Source organism: Pelophylax lessonae (assembly GCF_965119305.1).
Source record: "Pelophylax lessonae genome assembly, chromosome: 7".
NCBI lineage: Eukaryota > Metazoa > Chordata > Amphibia > Anura > Ranidae > Pelophylax > Pelophylax lessonae.
In genome coordinates, this window is record NC_138774.1 from 190033918 (window position 1) to 190051282 (window position 17365).

Here is a 17365-nt window from a genome sequence, read left to right on the forward strand (position 1 = left end):
ATCCCCCAATTTAACTGATCCCCAAAGGTTTTTGATTAAATAGCGGAATAGAAAATATGATCAAAAAAAGTGTATGTATCTCACACGTACACAACCACACTAGGCCCCAATTACTATTGTTTGTACCCCTAAAAGGATGGATGAGGAGTAGGGGGAGTATGGAACAGGCAGCACCCTCAAATCTTCAGAAGTATGAGATGAACCCCAAAAACTTGGAAAGGTGGATCTCACACGTACCAACACAGACTATCCCCCAATTTAACTGATCCCCAAAGGTTTTTAAGAAAATAGCGGAATAGAAAATATGATCCAAAAAAGTGTATGTATCTCACACGTACACAACCACACTAGGCCCCAATTACTATTGTTTGTACCCCTAAAAGGCTGGATGAGGAGTAGGGGGAGTATGGAACAGGCAGCAACCTCAAATCTTCAGAAGTATGAGATGAACCCCAAAAACTTGGAAAGGTGGATCTCACACGTACCAACACAGACTATCCCCCAATTTAACTGATCCCCAAAGGTTTTTGATTAAATAGCAGAATAGAAAATATGATCCAAAAAAGTGTATGTATCTCACACGTACACAACCACACTAGGCCCCAATTACTATTGTTTGTACCCCTAAAAGGCTAGATGAGGAGTAGGGGGAGTATGGAACAGGCAGCACCCTCAAATCTTCAGAAGTATGAGATGAACCCCAAAAACTTGGAAAGGTGGATCTCACACGTACCAACACAGACTATCCCCCAATTTAACTGATCCCCAAAGGTTTTTGATTAAATAGCGGAATAGAAAATATGATCCAAAAAAGTGTATGTATCTCACACGTACACAACCACACTAGGCCCCAATTACTATTGTTTGTACCCCTAAAAGGATGGATGAGGAGTAGGGGGAGTATGGAACAGGCAGCACCCTCAAATCTTCAGAAGTATGAGATGAACCCCAAAAACTTGGAAAGGTGGATCTCACACGTACCAACACAGACTATCCCCCAATTTAACTGATCCCCAAAGGTTTTTGATTAAATAGCGGAATAGAAAATATGATCCAAAAAAGTGTATGTATCTCACACGTACACAACCACACTAGGCCCCAATTACTATTGTTTGTACCCCTAAAAGGCTGGATGAGGAGTAGGGGGAGTATGGAACAGGCAGCACCCTCAAATCTTCAGAAGTATGAGATGAACCCCAAAAACTTGGAAAGGTGGATCTCACACGTACCAACACAGACTATTTCCCAATTTAACTGATCCCCAAAGGTTTTTGATTAAATAGCGGAATAGAAAATATGATCAAAAAAAGTGTATGTATCTCACACGTACACAACCACACTAGGCCCCAATTACTATTGTTTGTACCCCTAAAAGGATGGATGAGGAGTAGGGGGAGTATGGAACAGGCAGCACCCTCAAATCTTCAGAAGTATGAGAAGAACCCCAAAAACTTGGAAAGGTGGATCTCACACGTACCAACACAGACTATCCCCCAATTTAACTGATCCCCAAAGGTTTTTGATTAAATAGCGGAATAGAAAATATGATCCAAAAAAGTGTATGTATCTCACACGTACACAACCACACTAGGCCCCAATTACTATTGTTTGTACCCCTAAAAGGATGGATGAGGAGTAGGGGGAGTATGGAACAGGCAGCACCCTCAAATCTTCAGAAGTATGAGATGAACCCCAAAAACTAGGAAAGGTGGATCTCTCTCACACATACCAACACAGACTATCCCCCAATTTAACTGATCCCCAAAGGTTTTTGATTAGATAGCAGAATAGAAAATATGATCCAAAAAAGTGTATGTATCTCACACGTACACAACCACACTAGGCCCCAATTACTATTGTTTGTACCCCTAAAAGGATGGATGAGGAGTAGGGGGAGTATGGAACAGGCAGCACCCTCAAATCTTCAGAAGTATGAGATTGTGTTCACTGTACCCCACAAAGATTGTGTTCACTGCACCCCACAAAGATTGTGTTCACTGTACCCCACAAAGATTGTGTTCACTGCACCCCAAAAAGATTGTGTTCACTGTACCCCACAAAGATTGTGTTCACTGCACCCCAAAAAGATTGTGTTCACTGCACCCCACAAAGATTGTGTTCACTGCACCCCAAAAGGATTTTGTTCACTGCACCCCAAAAAGATTGTGTTCACTGCACCCCACAAAGATTGTGTTCACTGTACCCCACAAAGATTGTGTTCACTGCACCCCAAAAAGATTGTGTTCACTGCACCCCAAAAAGATTGTGTTCACTGCAGCCCACACACAGCAAAATGGATGTGGATCACTGACTCCTGCCTATCTCCTATCCCACACCACACAGCAATATCGATTGTAGTTTGTAGAACACACTTTCCCTAAAAATCAGCAGACTCTATCCCTAACAGGATTGATAAGATCGTAGATCGGGACTCAGTGCAGACCCCACCCCACACAGCAATATCGATTGTAGTTTGTAGAACACACTTTCCCTAAAAATCAGCAGACTCTATCCCTAACAGGATTGATAAGAGATCGTAGATCGGGTGACTGCAAACCCCACCCCACACAGCAATGTCGATTGTAGTTTGTAGAACACACTTTCCCTAAAAATCAGCAGACTCTCTCCCTAAAATGCCTACAACTCGCCCTGCCTAACACACTCCGACCTGTCCCTCAATTCTATCCGGACACAAATGTTTTTTTTTTCCTGTCTGTCCCTAATCAGCAGCCAGCACTTTGATGTGTGCTCTCTCCCTGATCTAAGCAGCAGAATGACGCCGTATCGGCGCTGCCTCGAACTTATAAAGACTTGGTCACATGCTTCAGACGGCCAATCACAGCTACTGATACATTTGTAGGCATGGCTGGGATGGCTTAAGGCACACCAGTTAAAAACGCTTGTTGATTGGCTGTTGAAAGCCCGCCATGAAAAGCGCGCCAAAGCATGCAAAACCCGGAAATAAAACGACCGAACACGGATTTTTACCCGAATATACAGTAAAGTGTCCGTGTCCGTGTTCGGGTAAAAAAAATCCAATTATTCGGTACGAACACGAATAATACAGTCCGTGTTCGCTCAACCCTAGTTAAAAGGTGATGGTAACGGTGGAGAAACTCTCCACTTTTGTTTTTATGTTTTTTTCAAGAAAGAAGATTATGCTAAAAACCCTGACCAAAGATCTCTGAATCTAAGGGGCTAGCAATCAGATCCATCCAAAAAAAGACAAAGACCAAAAGGATGGTACCTGAGCCTAGGGAAAGGAGATAAGAGGTTTTGCCTGTAATGTTGTCCTTTTCAGGCACTGGACCCTGGGATCCAGACCCTTGGTAAACCAAACCCCAAAGGCACTCTGATAGGGTGCTCTACAGGTCCAAGGGAGTGGCCCCTCAAAAGCAAGGGGACCCAGTCCTTGAAGGTCGGCAAGGGGCAGAAACTCACCGTGATGGGTGAAGTTTGGATTCTTGTTACAGAGTCCTGCAGCGGGACTGGTAAGTCCAATTAAAAAATATTTGTAAAAATATTTTTATGCACTGTTCCCTTTAAAGATAACAGATACCGTGTGCCATGTTGGTCTCTACAAGAGACAGTAGGTGTATTAGCTACGTCAAAGCACACCTTGTTTAAACATTTTTGCTCCCTGTGCAAAACAGTAGGTGTATCAGCTATGTCAAAGCACACCTGGTTTGTTTAACCACTTTACGACCAGCCACTGGTGGCAACTGGTGTTTTGGAGAAGCCCCTCTGTGTCCATGAATATAACCTTAATATGGGAGGGGTGGACCTCAACGTCCATCTTTTGGCACCGTACTTAGTTGGCCGTAAAGCCAGATGCTGGTACAAAAAAGTGTCTCTTTATTTATTCCAATTGGCTATGCTGAACGCTTTTGTGCTATACAAAGCGTCAGAACGAACTGGATCCTTCCTAGAATTCCAGGAAGAGATCATCATAGCCTACCTGTATCCAGGAGGTGCTCCTGCCCAACTTCCCCTACCAGATGCAGTGAGCTGACTGCATGAGAGGCATTTTTCACATGTCCTCCCGTGTACCCCTACCAAAAGAAACCCCCAAAGAAGATGTTGTATCTGTAGTAAGCGTGGATTTAGGCGTGACACCCGCACTTATTGTCCCGATTCTCCTGACCAACCTGGTCTCTGCATCGGGGAATGTTTCCGTCGCTACCACACACTAGTGGAGTATTAGCGTAGGGTACAGCACGACACAGTCTAAGGCACGCTAACACAGGGTCTCAAAAGATGTTCAATGGCTATCGTCATTTTGAGAGACCCTAAGCTGGAATATTGCTGTTGAGTTGAAGAAAAAATAGTTACAAAAAAATTATAAAATAAAAAAAGCCAAAAATAGTTGTCATTTGAGTTATTTTTCTGTTCTTACTCTGCTCTTCTACTTCTACTCTTCCTACTTTACTTTTACTGTACTTTGTTACTGTTTTTCATTGGTAACCATTTTTTACTTTTCAGGTACCAATGTAATCTTTTATTTCTATTCTATTGTTAACCAGTTTTCCTTGCAGGTACACTCACCAGCTGCCACACTGATTTTATATATTCTGACACATATGGAAATCTCTGATGGCAGTGCTGTAGGAGGTGATTTCACCACCGCACTTAAAAAAATAGGTATATATGGAATTTGTCATGTATACCCATCATTAGAAAGTGGGTATGGATGTTTTGGGCGGCTAATGATGGGTGTACTACACATTTTCTGGGGGAGATTTTTGTAAGGTTCTCTTTTTTTCATTCAGCCCATAGGCTGCATGAAAAAAAAAAACCTACAATATATGCCAAACAAGGACTATCAATGTACTGGTACGTTGCTGGGCTTGGAGGGGTTATACTAGGATGATGCCTGCAGATTTGGAGAGATCTAGAGTCTAACAGAACCCATTTTTTTAAAAAAAAGAGTACCTTTCACTACAGATTGCTATCATAGGGATGTTTAAATTCACTGTGATAACAATAAAAATTATTAAAAAAAAAAAAATTAAAAGGAAAGGTGTCAAAATAACATAAAAAAGCAAAATAAAAAAAATCAAGCCCCCCTGTCCCCCCCGTCCTTGCGCACAAAGGCGCTCGCAAGCGTTGATCTAGTGTCATATGTAAACCACAATTGCAGCATGCATGTGAGGTATCTTCGCGAATGCCAGGTCGAGGGCAGTAATTCTTGCAGTAGACCTCCTCTGTAAGTCCAAAAAGGTAACCTGTAAAGACTTTTAAAGGCTTTTAAAAATGTACATAGTTTGTTGCCGCTGCACAGGCGTGTGCAATTTTAAAGCATGTCATGTTTTGTATCTATGTACTTGGCATAAGATCATCTTTTAAATTTTACCAAACGATTAGGAATTGTATAGTGTATTTGTGCATTAAATTTAAAAAAAAATTTGGAAAATCTGTGCGCATATACTGTGTGACAAAAAAAAAATTTGCAACATCAACCATTTTGTTCTGTAGGGCCTCTGCTTTAAAATATATAACTTGGGGGTTCAAAGTAATTTTCTAGTAAAAAAAAAAAATAATAATTTTCACGTAAACAAAAAGTCACAGAAAAGGCTTGATTTTCAAGTGGTTAGAAGAGTGGGTGATGTGTGGCTAAGATTGAGCATAAAATGCCAGGACAGTTCAAACACCCCCCAAATTACCCCTTTTTGGAAAGTAGACACCCAAAGCTATTTGCTGAGAGGCATATTGAGTCCATGGAGAATTTTTATTTTGCCCTAAGTTTCAGGAAGGTGACAATTTGTTTTTTTTGTTTTTTTTTTACACAAAGTTGTCACTAAATTATATATTGCTCACGCATGCCAAGGGTATATGTGAAATGACACCCCAAAATACATTCTGCTGCTTCTCCTGAGTACAGGGATAACACATGTGTGAGACATTTTTGGAGCCTAACTGTGTACGGGACCCTGAAAGCCAATCACCACCTTCAGGTTTTCAAAATGGAGTCATTTGGGGGGGTTTTGTGCTATCTTGAATTTCAGAGCCTCCGAAACTGTGACAGGTAGTGTGGAAGTAAAATAAGCAATTTACACATTAGAAAACCTGAAGGTGGAGATTGGTTTTCGGGGTCCCGTACACAGTTAGGCTCCCAAAAAGTCTCACACATGTGGTATCCCTCTACTCAAGAGAAGCAGAATGTATTTTGGGGTGTCATTCCACGTACAGTGTGGTCCATAAATATTGGGACATCGCCACAGACTTTTACCTTTAATTTGAGGGTATTTACATACAAATCAGGTGAACGGTGTAGGAATTACAACAGTTTGTATATGTGCCTCCCTCTTTTTAAGGGACCAAAAGTAATGGGACAATTGGCTGCTCAGCTGTTCCATGGCCAGGTGTGTATTATTCCATCATTATCCCATTTACAAGGAGCAAATAAAAGGTCCAGAATTAATTACAAGTGTGCTATTTGCATTTGGAATCTGTTGCTGTCAACTCTCAATATGAGACCCAAAGAGCTGTCACTATCAGTGAAGCAAGCCATCATTAGGCTGAAAAAAACAAAACAAACCCATCAGAGAGATAGCAAAAACATTAGGTGTGGCCAAATCAACTGTTTGGAATATCCTTAAAAAGAAAGAACACACTGGTGAGCTCAGCAACACCAAAAGACCTGGAAAACAACTGTAGTGGATGACCGAAGAATTCTTTCCCTGGTGAAAAACACACCCGTCACAACAGTTGACCAGATCAAGAACACTCTCCAGGAGGTAGGTGTATGTGTGTCAAAGTCAACAATCAAGAGAAGACTTCACCAGAGTGAATACAGAGTGTTCACCACAAGATGTAAACCATTGATGAGCCTCAAAAACAGGAAGGCCAGATTAAAGTTTGCCAAACAACATTTAAAAAAGCCTTCACAGTTCTGGAACAACATCCTATGGACAGATGAGACCAAGATCAACTTGTACCAGAGTGATGGGAAGAGAAGAGTATGGAGAAGGAAAGGAACTGCTCATGATCCAAAGCATACCACCTCATCAGTGAATTATGGTGGTGGTAGTGTCATGGCGTGGGCATGTATGGCTGCCAATGGAACTGGTTCTCTTGTATTTATTGATGATGTGACTGCTGACAAAAGCAGCAGGATTAATTCTGAAGTGGTTCGGGCAATATTATCTGCTCATATTCCGCTAAATGCTTCAGAGCTCAATGGACGGCGCTTCACAGTGCAGATGGACAATGACCCGAAGCATACTGCGAAAGCAACCAAAGAGTTTTTTAAGGGAAAGAAGTGTAATGTTATGCAATGGCCAACTCAATCACCTGACCTGAATCCGATTGAGCATGCATTTCACTTGCTGAAGACAAAACTGATGGGAAAATGCCCCAAGAACAAGCAGGAACTGAAGACATGTGGAAAAAACGAATTTATACCCGCGCTTATGGATGCTCTGGTGAATCAATCACTTATATCTCTAAATGATGTGAAAAATATATAAAGAATAATATAGGAAAATGTCAACGTGTTTCGCCGTAAGTTCCGGCGTTTTCAAAGAATCTTGTCTTTGAAAACGCCGGAACTTACGGCGAAACGCGTTGACGTATTTCCTGCCACGCACGGAGCGGCACGTCATTTCCGGTTGGCTACTTCCTGCCCGTGGAACGCACGCCGAGCGGCGTAACCACGAGGTTTTTTGTACATGCCCATTTACTATCTCTTAGCTGTGAGTATGTATTTGACTTTGCAGCGAGATTAAACTGTATTTACATACTTCACTATGTTCGGCCTTTTTTATTTCTAATGGTGGATGCGCAAGCGGACCCATGGTTATATACTGAAAGGCGTATGGAGAATCTTTTATAAAGATCCTGGTGCCAAGGGCTTATGTGCAATATTATCAAGGCTTCCAATTATTGTCGAGTTGGTGAGTGGGGAACCGAGAGGGGCACCTATCACGTTTGGAGCACCTTATTGTATAACAGCACTGGAGCACTTTACCTTTGGATCACTATAAGGACACTATTGTATAATTAATTTATTGTATGGACTTCTTTTATATATTTCACTAGAATATCACCTAGATTGCGTTTTACCAATTTAGTTTTATTATGAAGTTTTTATGAGGATTTTTACACTATTGAGCACATATTATTAGAGTGTTATTTAATTGGCAAACAAGCAGTTTAATATAATATATTACTTGAGTGCCAGCGCTGCTTAATTTTGTGTTTAAGGAACTGAAGACAGTTGCAGTAGAGGCCTGGAAGAGCATCACCAGGGATGAAACCCAGCGTCTGGTGATGTCTATGCGTTCCAGACTTCAGGCTGTAATTGACTGCAAAGGATTTGCAACCAAGTATTAAAAAGTCAAATGTTTGATTTATGATTGTTAATCTGTCCCATTACTTTTGGTCCCTTAAAAAGTGTGAGGCACATATACAAACTGTTGTAATTCCTGCACCGTTCACCTGATTTGGATGTAAATACCCTCAAATTAAAGCTGAAAGTCTGCAGTTAAAGCACATCTTGTTTGTTTCATTTCAAATCCATTGTGGTGGTGTATAGAGCCAAAAAGATTAGAATTGTGTCGATGTCCCAATATTTATGTATCTGACTGTATACCCATGTCATGTGTGAGAAATCTATCTTTTAGTGCCAACTTTGTGTTAAAAAAAAATTAGAAAAAAAATGTAATTATCCCAAAACTTGTGGCAAAATATAAAATATTCCATGGACTCACCATGCCTCTCAGCAAACAGCTTGGGGTGACTACTTTCCAAAATGGGGTCATTTTGGGGGGTTTTGTGGTATGTTGACATTTCAGGGCCTCCTAAACCGTAATAGGCAGTGAGAAAGTGCAATGAGAAATTTAGGCCCTTTGAAATTCTGAAGGTGGTGATTGGTTTTCGGGGTCCCGTACACAGCTAGACTCCCAAAAAGTCTCACACATGTGGTATCCCTGTACTCAGGAGAAGCAGCAGAATATATTTTGGGGTGTAATTACACATATACCCATGGCATGCGTGAGCAATATATAATTTCAATGACAACTTTGTGTGAAAAAAATTAGTAATTTTTCAAGCACCTGTGACAAAATTTTTTTATATTCAATGAGCTCAGCATGCCTCTCAGGACATTCCTTAGGATGTCTTCTTTCCAAAAAGTGGTAATTTGGGGGTCCAGTATTTACACCATAGTTTGTAGATGCTATAACTTTTGCGCAAACCAATAAAAATATGTTTATTGAGATTTTTTTGTCAAAGACATGTAGCTAAATACATTTTGGCCAAAATATATGACAAAATTGAGTATATTGGACATTTTTTAAAAGACAAAGTAGAAAATTATATTTTTTTAAAAAATAAAGATAAAAGGCCTATGCTCTACCAATGGGGTAGATGTAACGGGGATATGTAGATAGTGAACACCAAAATCAGCAACTAATTTAGTAGTGTCACCAAATACTTAATGAACTGATAAAAGGATAGGAGAGGAGTCGAGTGACATCACTTCCGGTCTATGGCCGAGACCGGAAGTATCGGAGTGTACCGCATCGGCGGTTTGTTTGTTTGCGGTTTGCTGTTATTTGCCTAACTGTAAGTGTTTTATTACTTTCCACAATAAATTATTAATTTTACTACTTTATGAGAGCCCCCCTTTTATTACTACCTTTGGATGAGCGAGTGTCTTAGGAGGAACATCAGATCCCAGATCCACCACCATTCCACAGGAGGAGAGTGAGCATTACACCTCTGACAGTACCATCCCAAGGATTGAGGGACCTGTGAACACCTAAAAGCCCCTTACTGTGGAGAAAACCCTGATGCCCCACATGGTGATATATTGCACCAAAACGCTTGTTTGAGTGTCAATGGAGGTGAGCGGCCATTGCACCTAATTTTGGATAAGGTCACGCTTAACAGCACATTATTGTCACTGTACGGAAAAAAAACACAAGAGTCACTGGAATATTAAGAAAAAGTCACAAGAATCACTTGGATTAATAGCACATAGTTTGTTGCACATTTCATTTGCGCATGGACTTTTTTCTCAGTGTATTATTATCTATTTATTGTATCCATCACGCACTGCAGCACTTTTTATTACATTTGCATATCACGCACTTCAGCACCTTTTTATTGCGTATATATTTGCATGATAATTTAATATTTTTTTATTGATTTATTCATTACATTCACTTTGGATAATTGTCACAATTTATTATTATCATCTTTATTGATTCTTTATGTTGTTGTTTATATATTCTTACTGGATATTTGGTCCACTTTTATGATTACACATTCTCATTGGATTTAACCTTTCCTTGTCCCCATTTGATGTTTGGGACATTCTGTATTAGCATTGAATATTCATTACAGTAGTTTTTTTACATCGTTTTCTGATCACGATTGTGACATTACCTTATATTTTAGAGTAAGTTATTATTACACTCTCTCTGGTCCACCGGTTTAGGAAATCGAGCGCTGATTTTAATCTTTTATCATTTTCTTTTTAAGATTTTCGCTCTTTTTTTATCGCAAAAAAAATAAAAGTGCAGAGGTGATCAAATACCACCAAAAGAAAGCTCTATTTGTGGAAACGCAGTGCCAAGTTGAAATAAGTGGCCTGGTCATTGAGCAGCAAAATCCTCCGGTCTGAAAGTGGTTGAAGTTGCTTTCACCCTGTGTTGATCACCTGAAAGGTGTATAAGCTCTGACAAAACACACTTTGTTTGCTTAAACTGCTCACACTCCATGTTGTTTGGCGTGCAGATTTTCACCTTGGCGCGAAAGCGCCCACGCATTTGTCTCCTCAGAAAGCTCGATATCAGGCAGCACCTTCAGTGGCGTGTCTGTGGGCGAAGGATCGTCCACGTGCGCGTGAATATTCGCAATTTAAGCACAAGCGCGCACATGGAGCCAGGAGGGGAGTGTCATGGCGTGCACGAGAATGTGGTGTGCACGTAGCACACCCTGCATATGCAGTACAAGCGCAAACAGCGCGATTTCTTAAGGAAGTGTTTCCAGCACGCAAGCCTCTGTCAGAAGCTGGAAGGGACACAGAGCAGCAGAAGCTGGGTTACGTCAGTCACTGTGGTGTATGTTTACAGCCATGGACAAGTTCTGTTACTTGGGATAATCAGTGCTGTGTGATAAGCTGTATAGCTTGGCACAAGTCTTGAGTACACTACACCTAGTACTTCAAGTTTGTATTGCCTAAGAGCAATGTCCTCCCGAAAGAGGAGTGGGGGGCAGTTGGAAGGGGCACTGTGGTGCTGCCATCAGGTCTTGAAGATCCTAGCCATACTTCCTCTGTGTTTACCTCCCCTGTAGGGCCAGAGGCGACTAGCCAATCTGAGCCATTACGGTTGTCGGGCATAGTAGCCACATCTAGTGCTTCTGTCGCAGTCTACGTCACTAAGGACGATTTGGCATCTGCGTTGGCCAGCCTTGAGGGTAAGATTGCTGGCATGATTGCAGCGTCGCAAGGAGGGTGGAAACGTGATAGACCCCCCTCACCTGAGCCACCCCCTGATTTAGTGCAGGATTGGGCAGGGGATGTGGAAGAAGTAGCTGTAAATTACCCTATAGAAGGTCAGGCTGAGGTTTTCACTTCTGGGGAGTCATACTCGGCCGCTCAATCCCAGAGTTGGTAATGGTCTGGTCTGGATACAAATTATGTCCCTTAGAGATGTCTGAAGTTTCTTTTTCTTCTCTGGGCTGATTGCACCCTCCTCATAGTCCTCAGGCTTTTCCCTTACATCTGCTCTTGGAGCAGGTAATGTATGCTGATTGAGATCATCCTGATAGGATTTTTGTTCCTCCCAAAAGATTTTCTCTATTGTATCCTATGGACGAAAAGTTCATAAGAAAATGGGGTATACCTACTGTGGATGCTGCCATTTCTTCTGTTAACAAAAGTTTAACTTGTCCTGTGGATAATGCAGAGGATTTAAAGATCTAGCTTATAAGAAGTTAGAATCTTTGCTAAAACCTACTTTGCTGTTGCAGAGTCTGAGATTCAACCAGCAGTGGCAGCTATAGGAGTTTGTCAGTCTTTAAAAGACCGTATTAAACAAGTTTCCAGGACGGTTTCTTTCTCAAGGACAGTCTGTGGAAGATTTGACAGATCTTCCTCACACTTTATGGTTTGTAATGGATGCTCTTAAAGTCGCCATACAGCAAATGTCACGGTTTGCTCTTTTGACAGTGCATATGCGCAGAATCCTATGGCTAAAAAGCTGGTCTGCGGAATTACCGTGTAAAAAATTGCTGGCTAGCTTTCCCTTTCATGGAGAAAGCCTATTTGGTGATGATCTGGATAAATATATCCAAAAGATTTTGGGGAGGGGGGGGGGCAAACGTCCTTCCTTTAAGATTCTCAGCACTCAGACTCCCAGTGCTTTTAATGCCAGACAGTTGCAACGGCCCCAGCCTTCTGGATCTAGAACCATGCCTTCAGGGCGAGGGCAGAAGAAACCCAGAGACCTACTAAGTCTAGCTCTAAACCTACCTTGTGAAGGGGCGCCCCCACTCACTCTGCTATTGTTCTCTGAGGTCTGGGTAGAAATAATTGAGTTATTTCCACTATCTCGCCGGGATACAAACTGGAATTTCGGGTGTTCCCAGATCCTCGGTTTGTAAAGTCAAACATACCTGCAGATACTCTAAAAAGAAGATCTCTCTTTCTGGCTCTGGACCATTTAAGGTCCCAAAGAGTGATTACAGAGGTTCCGGAGCAGGGGGTTTTTACTCAAACATTTTTTTCGTAGCCCCCAAGCCAAACGGAGACGTGAGACCTATTCTGTATCTCAAAGCTCTGAACCAGTTTCTAAACATTTGTTCTTTCCGAATGGTGTCAATTCGCTCAGTCATGGCCTCCCTGCGGGGAGAGGAATTTCTAGCATCCATAGACATCAAGGATGCATACCTTCACGTGCCTGTTTTTCAGGCCTATCAAAAGTTTTTATGCTCTGCAGTAGAAAACCGTAATTTTCAGTTTGTGGCTCTGCCCTTCAGGTTGGCCACGGCTCCAAGCTCCAGTATTGGATGCTCTAAAGTCTCAAGGGATATCAGTGATAGAATATCTAGACAATCTATTACTAATAGATTGATTGGCTTTGGCTCTAAGCTGGAATGTGTTCCAGACAGTTCAATTCTTAGAATGTCTGGGTTGGATTCTGAACTTGGCAAAGTCAGCATTACAGCTGGCCCAGCGTCTGGAATATCTGGGTTTCCTTGTGGACACAAGATGGGCAAAGGTGTTCTTGCCATCAAGAAAGTTCACAGACCTGAAGGATCTGGTTTGTTCCGTAAGAAGGAGAAAGCATCCTTCTGTACGTCTTTGCATGAGGTTATTAGAGAAGATGGGCTTTAAAGTACTTGACGCCAGACTTCAAGGTTACCCTGTCAGGGTACAATGCCACAGCTGTGGCTTATCTAAACCATCAGGGAGGCACCAAAAGTCAGTCAGCCCAGAAGGAGGTGGATATCATCCTATCCTGGGCAGAAAAATGTGTTCCCTGCCTATCAGCGGTTTTCATTTCAGGAAAAGAAAATTGGCAGGTAGACTTTCTGAGTCGTCAACAGATATTTCCAGGGGAATGGCCCCTACACCCTGAGATCTTTGCATTGATCTGCCAATGATGAGGGGTCCCAGATGTAGATCTATTGGCATCCAGGTTCAACAACAAGTTAAAGAGATTTGTCTCCAGGACCAGGGATCCACTTGCAGTTGGAGTAGATGCCTTGGTGACTCCTTGGGAGGAGTTTTCCCTGATCTATGCCTTTCCTCCATTTCAGCTGCTGCTGCTGTGTCTGCTACGCAGAATCCAGGTAGAGGGCAAACCAGTAATCCTGGTAGATCCAGCATGGCCAAGGAGGTTTTGGTATGCACAAATTCAAAAATTGGCAGTGGCAAGGCGTAGGATTCTTCCACTACGTCCAGACTTGCTCTCTCAAGGTCCGATATTCCACCCTGCTTTACATTCTCTAAAATTGATGGCTTGACTATTGAAGCCTTGATTTTGTAAGAGCAGGGTATATCTGGCCCTGCAGTCTCTACCCTGATAAATGCTAGGAAACCAGTCTCTAGAGGCATTTAATACAGAGTCTGGAAATCTTACATTACCTGGTGTGATGCTAGGAAATGGCATCCCCGCAAATATCATCGGAAGAATTCTAGCCTTCTTGCAAGTAGGAGTAGATTTGAAATTAGCCTTAGGCACTATTAAGGGTCATATTTCAGCCTTGTCCGTTTTTTTTTTCCAGAGACCAATCGCTTCACATTCCTTGGTTCAAACCTTCGTTCAATGAATGTTACGTATGCTTCCACCAGTGAAGCCACCATTGTGTCCTTGGGATCTAAATTTGGGGCTGGCAGTTTTACAGGTACAGCCTTTTGTGCCCATGGGGCATATTCCCCTGGTTCTTTTGACCCGAAAATTGGTCTTTATGATTGTGATAACTTCAGCTAGAAGAGTATCAGAACTAGCAGCTCTTTCTTGTAAAGAGCCATTCTTGATTTTACATCAAGATAGGGTGATTCTACGTCCACACCCAGGTTTTTTGCCCAAGGCAGTGTCCGCTTTTCATTTGAATCAGGACATTATACTGCCTTCCTTTTTTCCAAATCCTCAAACAACGGAGAAAAGGTTATTACATTGCCTTGATGTAGTATGTGCATTTAAGATTTACTTGAAATGGTCAGCTCAGAATTGAAAGACTGACCTTTTGTTCGTGCTGCCAGAAGGGCCCAGGAAAGGGCAGGCAGCATCTAAGTCTACGATTTCTCAATGGATTCGCCGGGTTATTATCCAGGCATATGGTTTGAAAGGGAAGATTCCACCTTTTCCGGTAAAGGCACACTCTCGCAGAAGAGTAGGTGCCTCTTTGGCAGTTCACCATCAAGCTTCTATGGCTCAGATTTGCAAGGCTGCGACTTGGTCGTCGGTGCATACGTTCACTAGATTCTATTGAGTGTATGTTAGGACCCAGAAGGAGTCTGAATTTGGCCGCAGTGTTCTGCAGGCAGCTATGTAGATCTTTTGTGGTCTATTGGCAGTATTTATGGTGTCCCCCTCCCCTCAAGAGTATTGCTATGGGACATCCCATATTGTAATGAATATGGCTCCGTGTCCCGTGATGTACGATAAAGAAATATGGATTTTTCCTACAGCTTACCTGTAAAATCCATTTCTTGGAGTACATCACGGGACACAGAGGTCCCTCCCATCTTGTATAGGATGTTTATTGCTTACTACAAAAATCAGGTACTTCCTGTTTAGGAGGGGTTATATAGGGGGACTTCCTGTCTGATTGGTTGCCAGTGTCCATTCACCTATAGGTGGCGTATAACCCATATGTTAATGAATATTGCTCTGTGTCCTGTGATGTACTCCAAGAAATGGATTTTACAGGTAAGCTGTTGGAAAAATCCATATTTTCCATGAACATGCCAGCTATCCCAAGCCAAACCAGAAAAATAAAGATCCAACCTTTGCAATAAAAAATCTTCCCCGTATTGCTTTTTGTAAGCTGTGCTGTCATTCAGCAGGATATAATGTAAAGAGAAGGTCACAGGATCAAAATAGCTGAGGGTGCCCGGTACCGGTTGGGCAGCATATTAGCATGCTCCCATTTAATTGATAAGAGAAAACCTTATTAACAAGTTGCATTTAATGATTTCATAAACTACTGTAAATTAAAAAAATCAGCTTTTTCTAGAGGCTTTCTGTAATTCTGAAACAATTATACAAATAACACAAATCATAAGTGGTTAATAACACATCCCAAAATACAAGCAGCACAGTGTCTGGTTCTTGGCAGCTAAAGTCCCTTGGGGTGGCCTGGCTAGGCACTGGTTATGCAGTAAATCTTTGTCTGGCACCAACAGACCAAATCTAATCATCTTTTGGCAGCCGAGCAACCAGTGTGTGCACCTAATCCCTAGAGATGTGTGCGACCTGAACATGTTTTTGCCTCAGGGTAGGAAAGGTCAGAGTCTCCTACCTCAGACCAAGGGGTGGTATACCACTTGAAACACGGCCGTTCGAAGCAGGTGCTCTCCTCAGCTGGCTTTTTGGCAGCGTCGCAGTCTGATGGATTGCGAGTTTTAACTTTGCCGTTGGCCACCTCCAGGCACTGGACAACTCGCTGCTTGGACCCCCTGCCACAGGTCGTGTTACACTATTGGGATCAAAAGAGAGAATAAAAAAATGTTGAAAGTGTTATTAAAATTACTAATGAAGGGAAACTTTACCGTTGTATGTAAACCTAGACTTTATATTTCCAATTGAGGGCAAAGCCCCCACATGTTCACTTAAATGCTGGCCCTCAGCAGCTTTTTTTACTTGAGTAAATGAAGTGATGTGCACAGTACTTCCAGGTATAGGAGAGCAGGTGACTCACTCACTTTCTACCAATGTGACAGTGCTGGGGCTTTGTAATTGGCCGCTCAAGCATTCAGTGCTGTCATGTGAGAGTGAGAAGAGAGGTGTATAAGTTTGTGACTCTGAGTTGACACCAGGTTTCTGTCACCACAGAGCAATGGTGAGGTAAGGAAGGTAAGAGGAGTAGGGTCAGCTTGTGAGGCCGCTATTAAAGTGAACTGTTGCTTTGTCCTGCGTTAGAAAAGCACAGAATTGCATTGAGAGGGAAATCAGTCTGCAACTGGTTTTATGTTATTCTATACTCAGAAGGCAAACTGTATTGCTTTTTGGGGGGCAAACATGGATTGTCAGCCATTATGACGAGAATAGATTTAAAAACACAATGCTGACTCAACAGCTACTGTGCAGTCTATGTAAAGCTGATTTGTAAGGTATAAGTAATGTATAAGTTGAGTCTTAACCCAGAGACCCAGTGTCTGATTCTAAAGGTATAAAGGTCAATTATGGCCAGCAAAACTAGTTTATCATCGGTGTGTGAGAGATAAAATGTTTAGCAGGTTTCACCTGCTGTTCAGTAACAGGCTTACGGGATAGAAGCAAAATGTGCAATGGGAGTTCTGGAGGGTATGTGGTGTGCCTTACCCGCTCCCAGTCCTGGTTTAGCCATTGCGGGGGGCAGTTCTTGTCCCCGCAGGGATGAATAGCCAGGGGCTTGGTCTCGAGGTTGCACTGAGACTCTGGAACCACTCGTCCATCGCTGGTTTTGCAGTAGACATGTCGGATCATCTTCCCCTGGCTGCAGGATCCGCTGCACTGTGGGAATAAGATAGGTGGAGAAGTGTGAGTCTCATACACATCTCATGTCTTATCCATATACCCAGATAGCAAGGATAACTTGCCAGTGGACACACTTTTGTGTTGAATTGTAAGTCTGTTAACTTGCTGCACATTTTCATTGGCAAGTTGTACACTTTCAGAGCACTTGGAGCACAAGTTCTAGTTGA

At 42.2% G+C, this 17365-nt stretch overlaps 1 protein-coding gene across 1 annotated transcript in view; it reads right to left on the reverse strand.

Moving 5' to 3' along the window:
• Nucleotides 1-17365, reverse strand: part of ADAMTSL2 (ADAMTS like 2) — a 144140-nt gene that overhangs the window by 17563 nt on the left and 109212 nt on the right. Inside the window, exons 17-18 of the mRNA XM_082262776.1 lie at nt 17004-17174; nt 15982-16158 (exon numbers count right to left, since the gene is read on the reverse strand). Coding sequence (XP_082118902.1) covers nt 15982-16158; nt 17004-17174 — 348 coding nt within the window. The remainder of the gene's footprint in view (nt 1-15981; nt 16159-17003; nt 17175-17365) is intronic.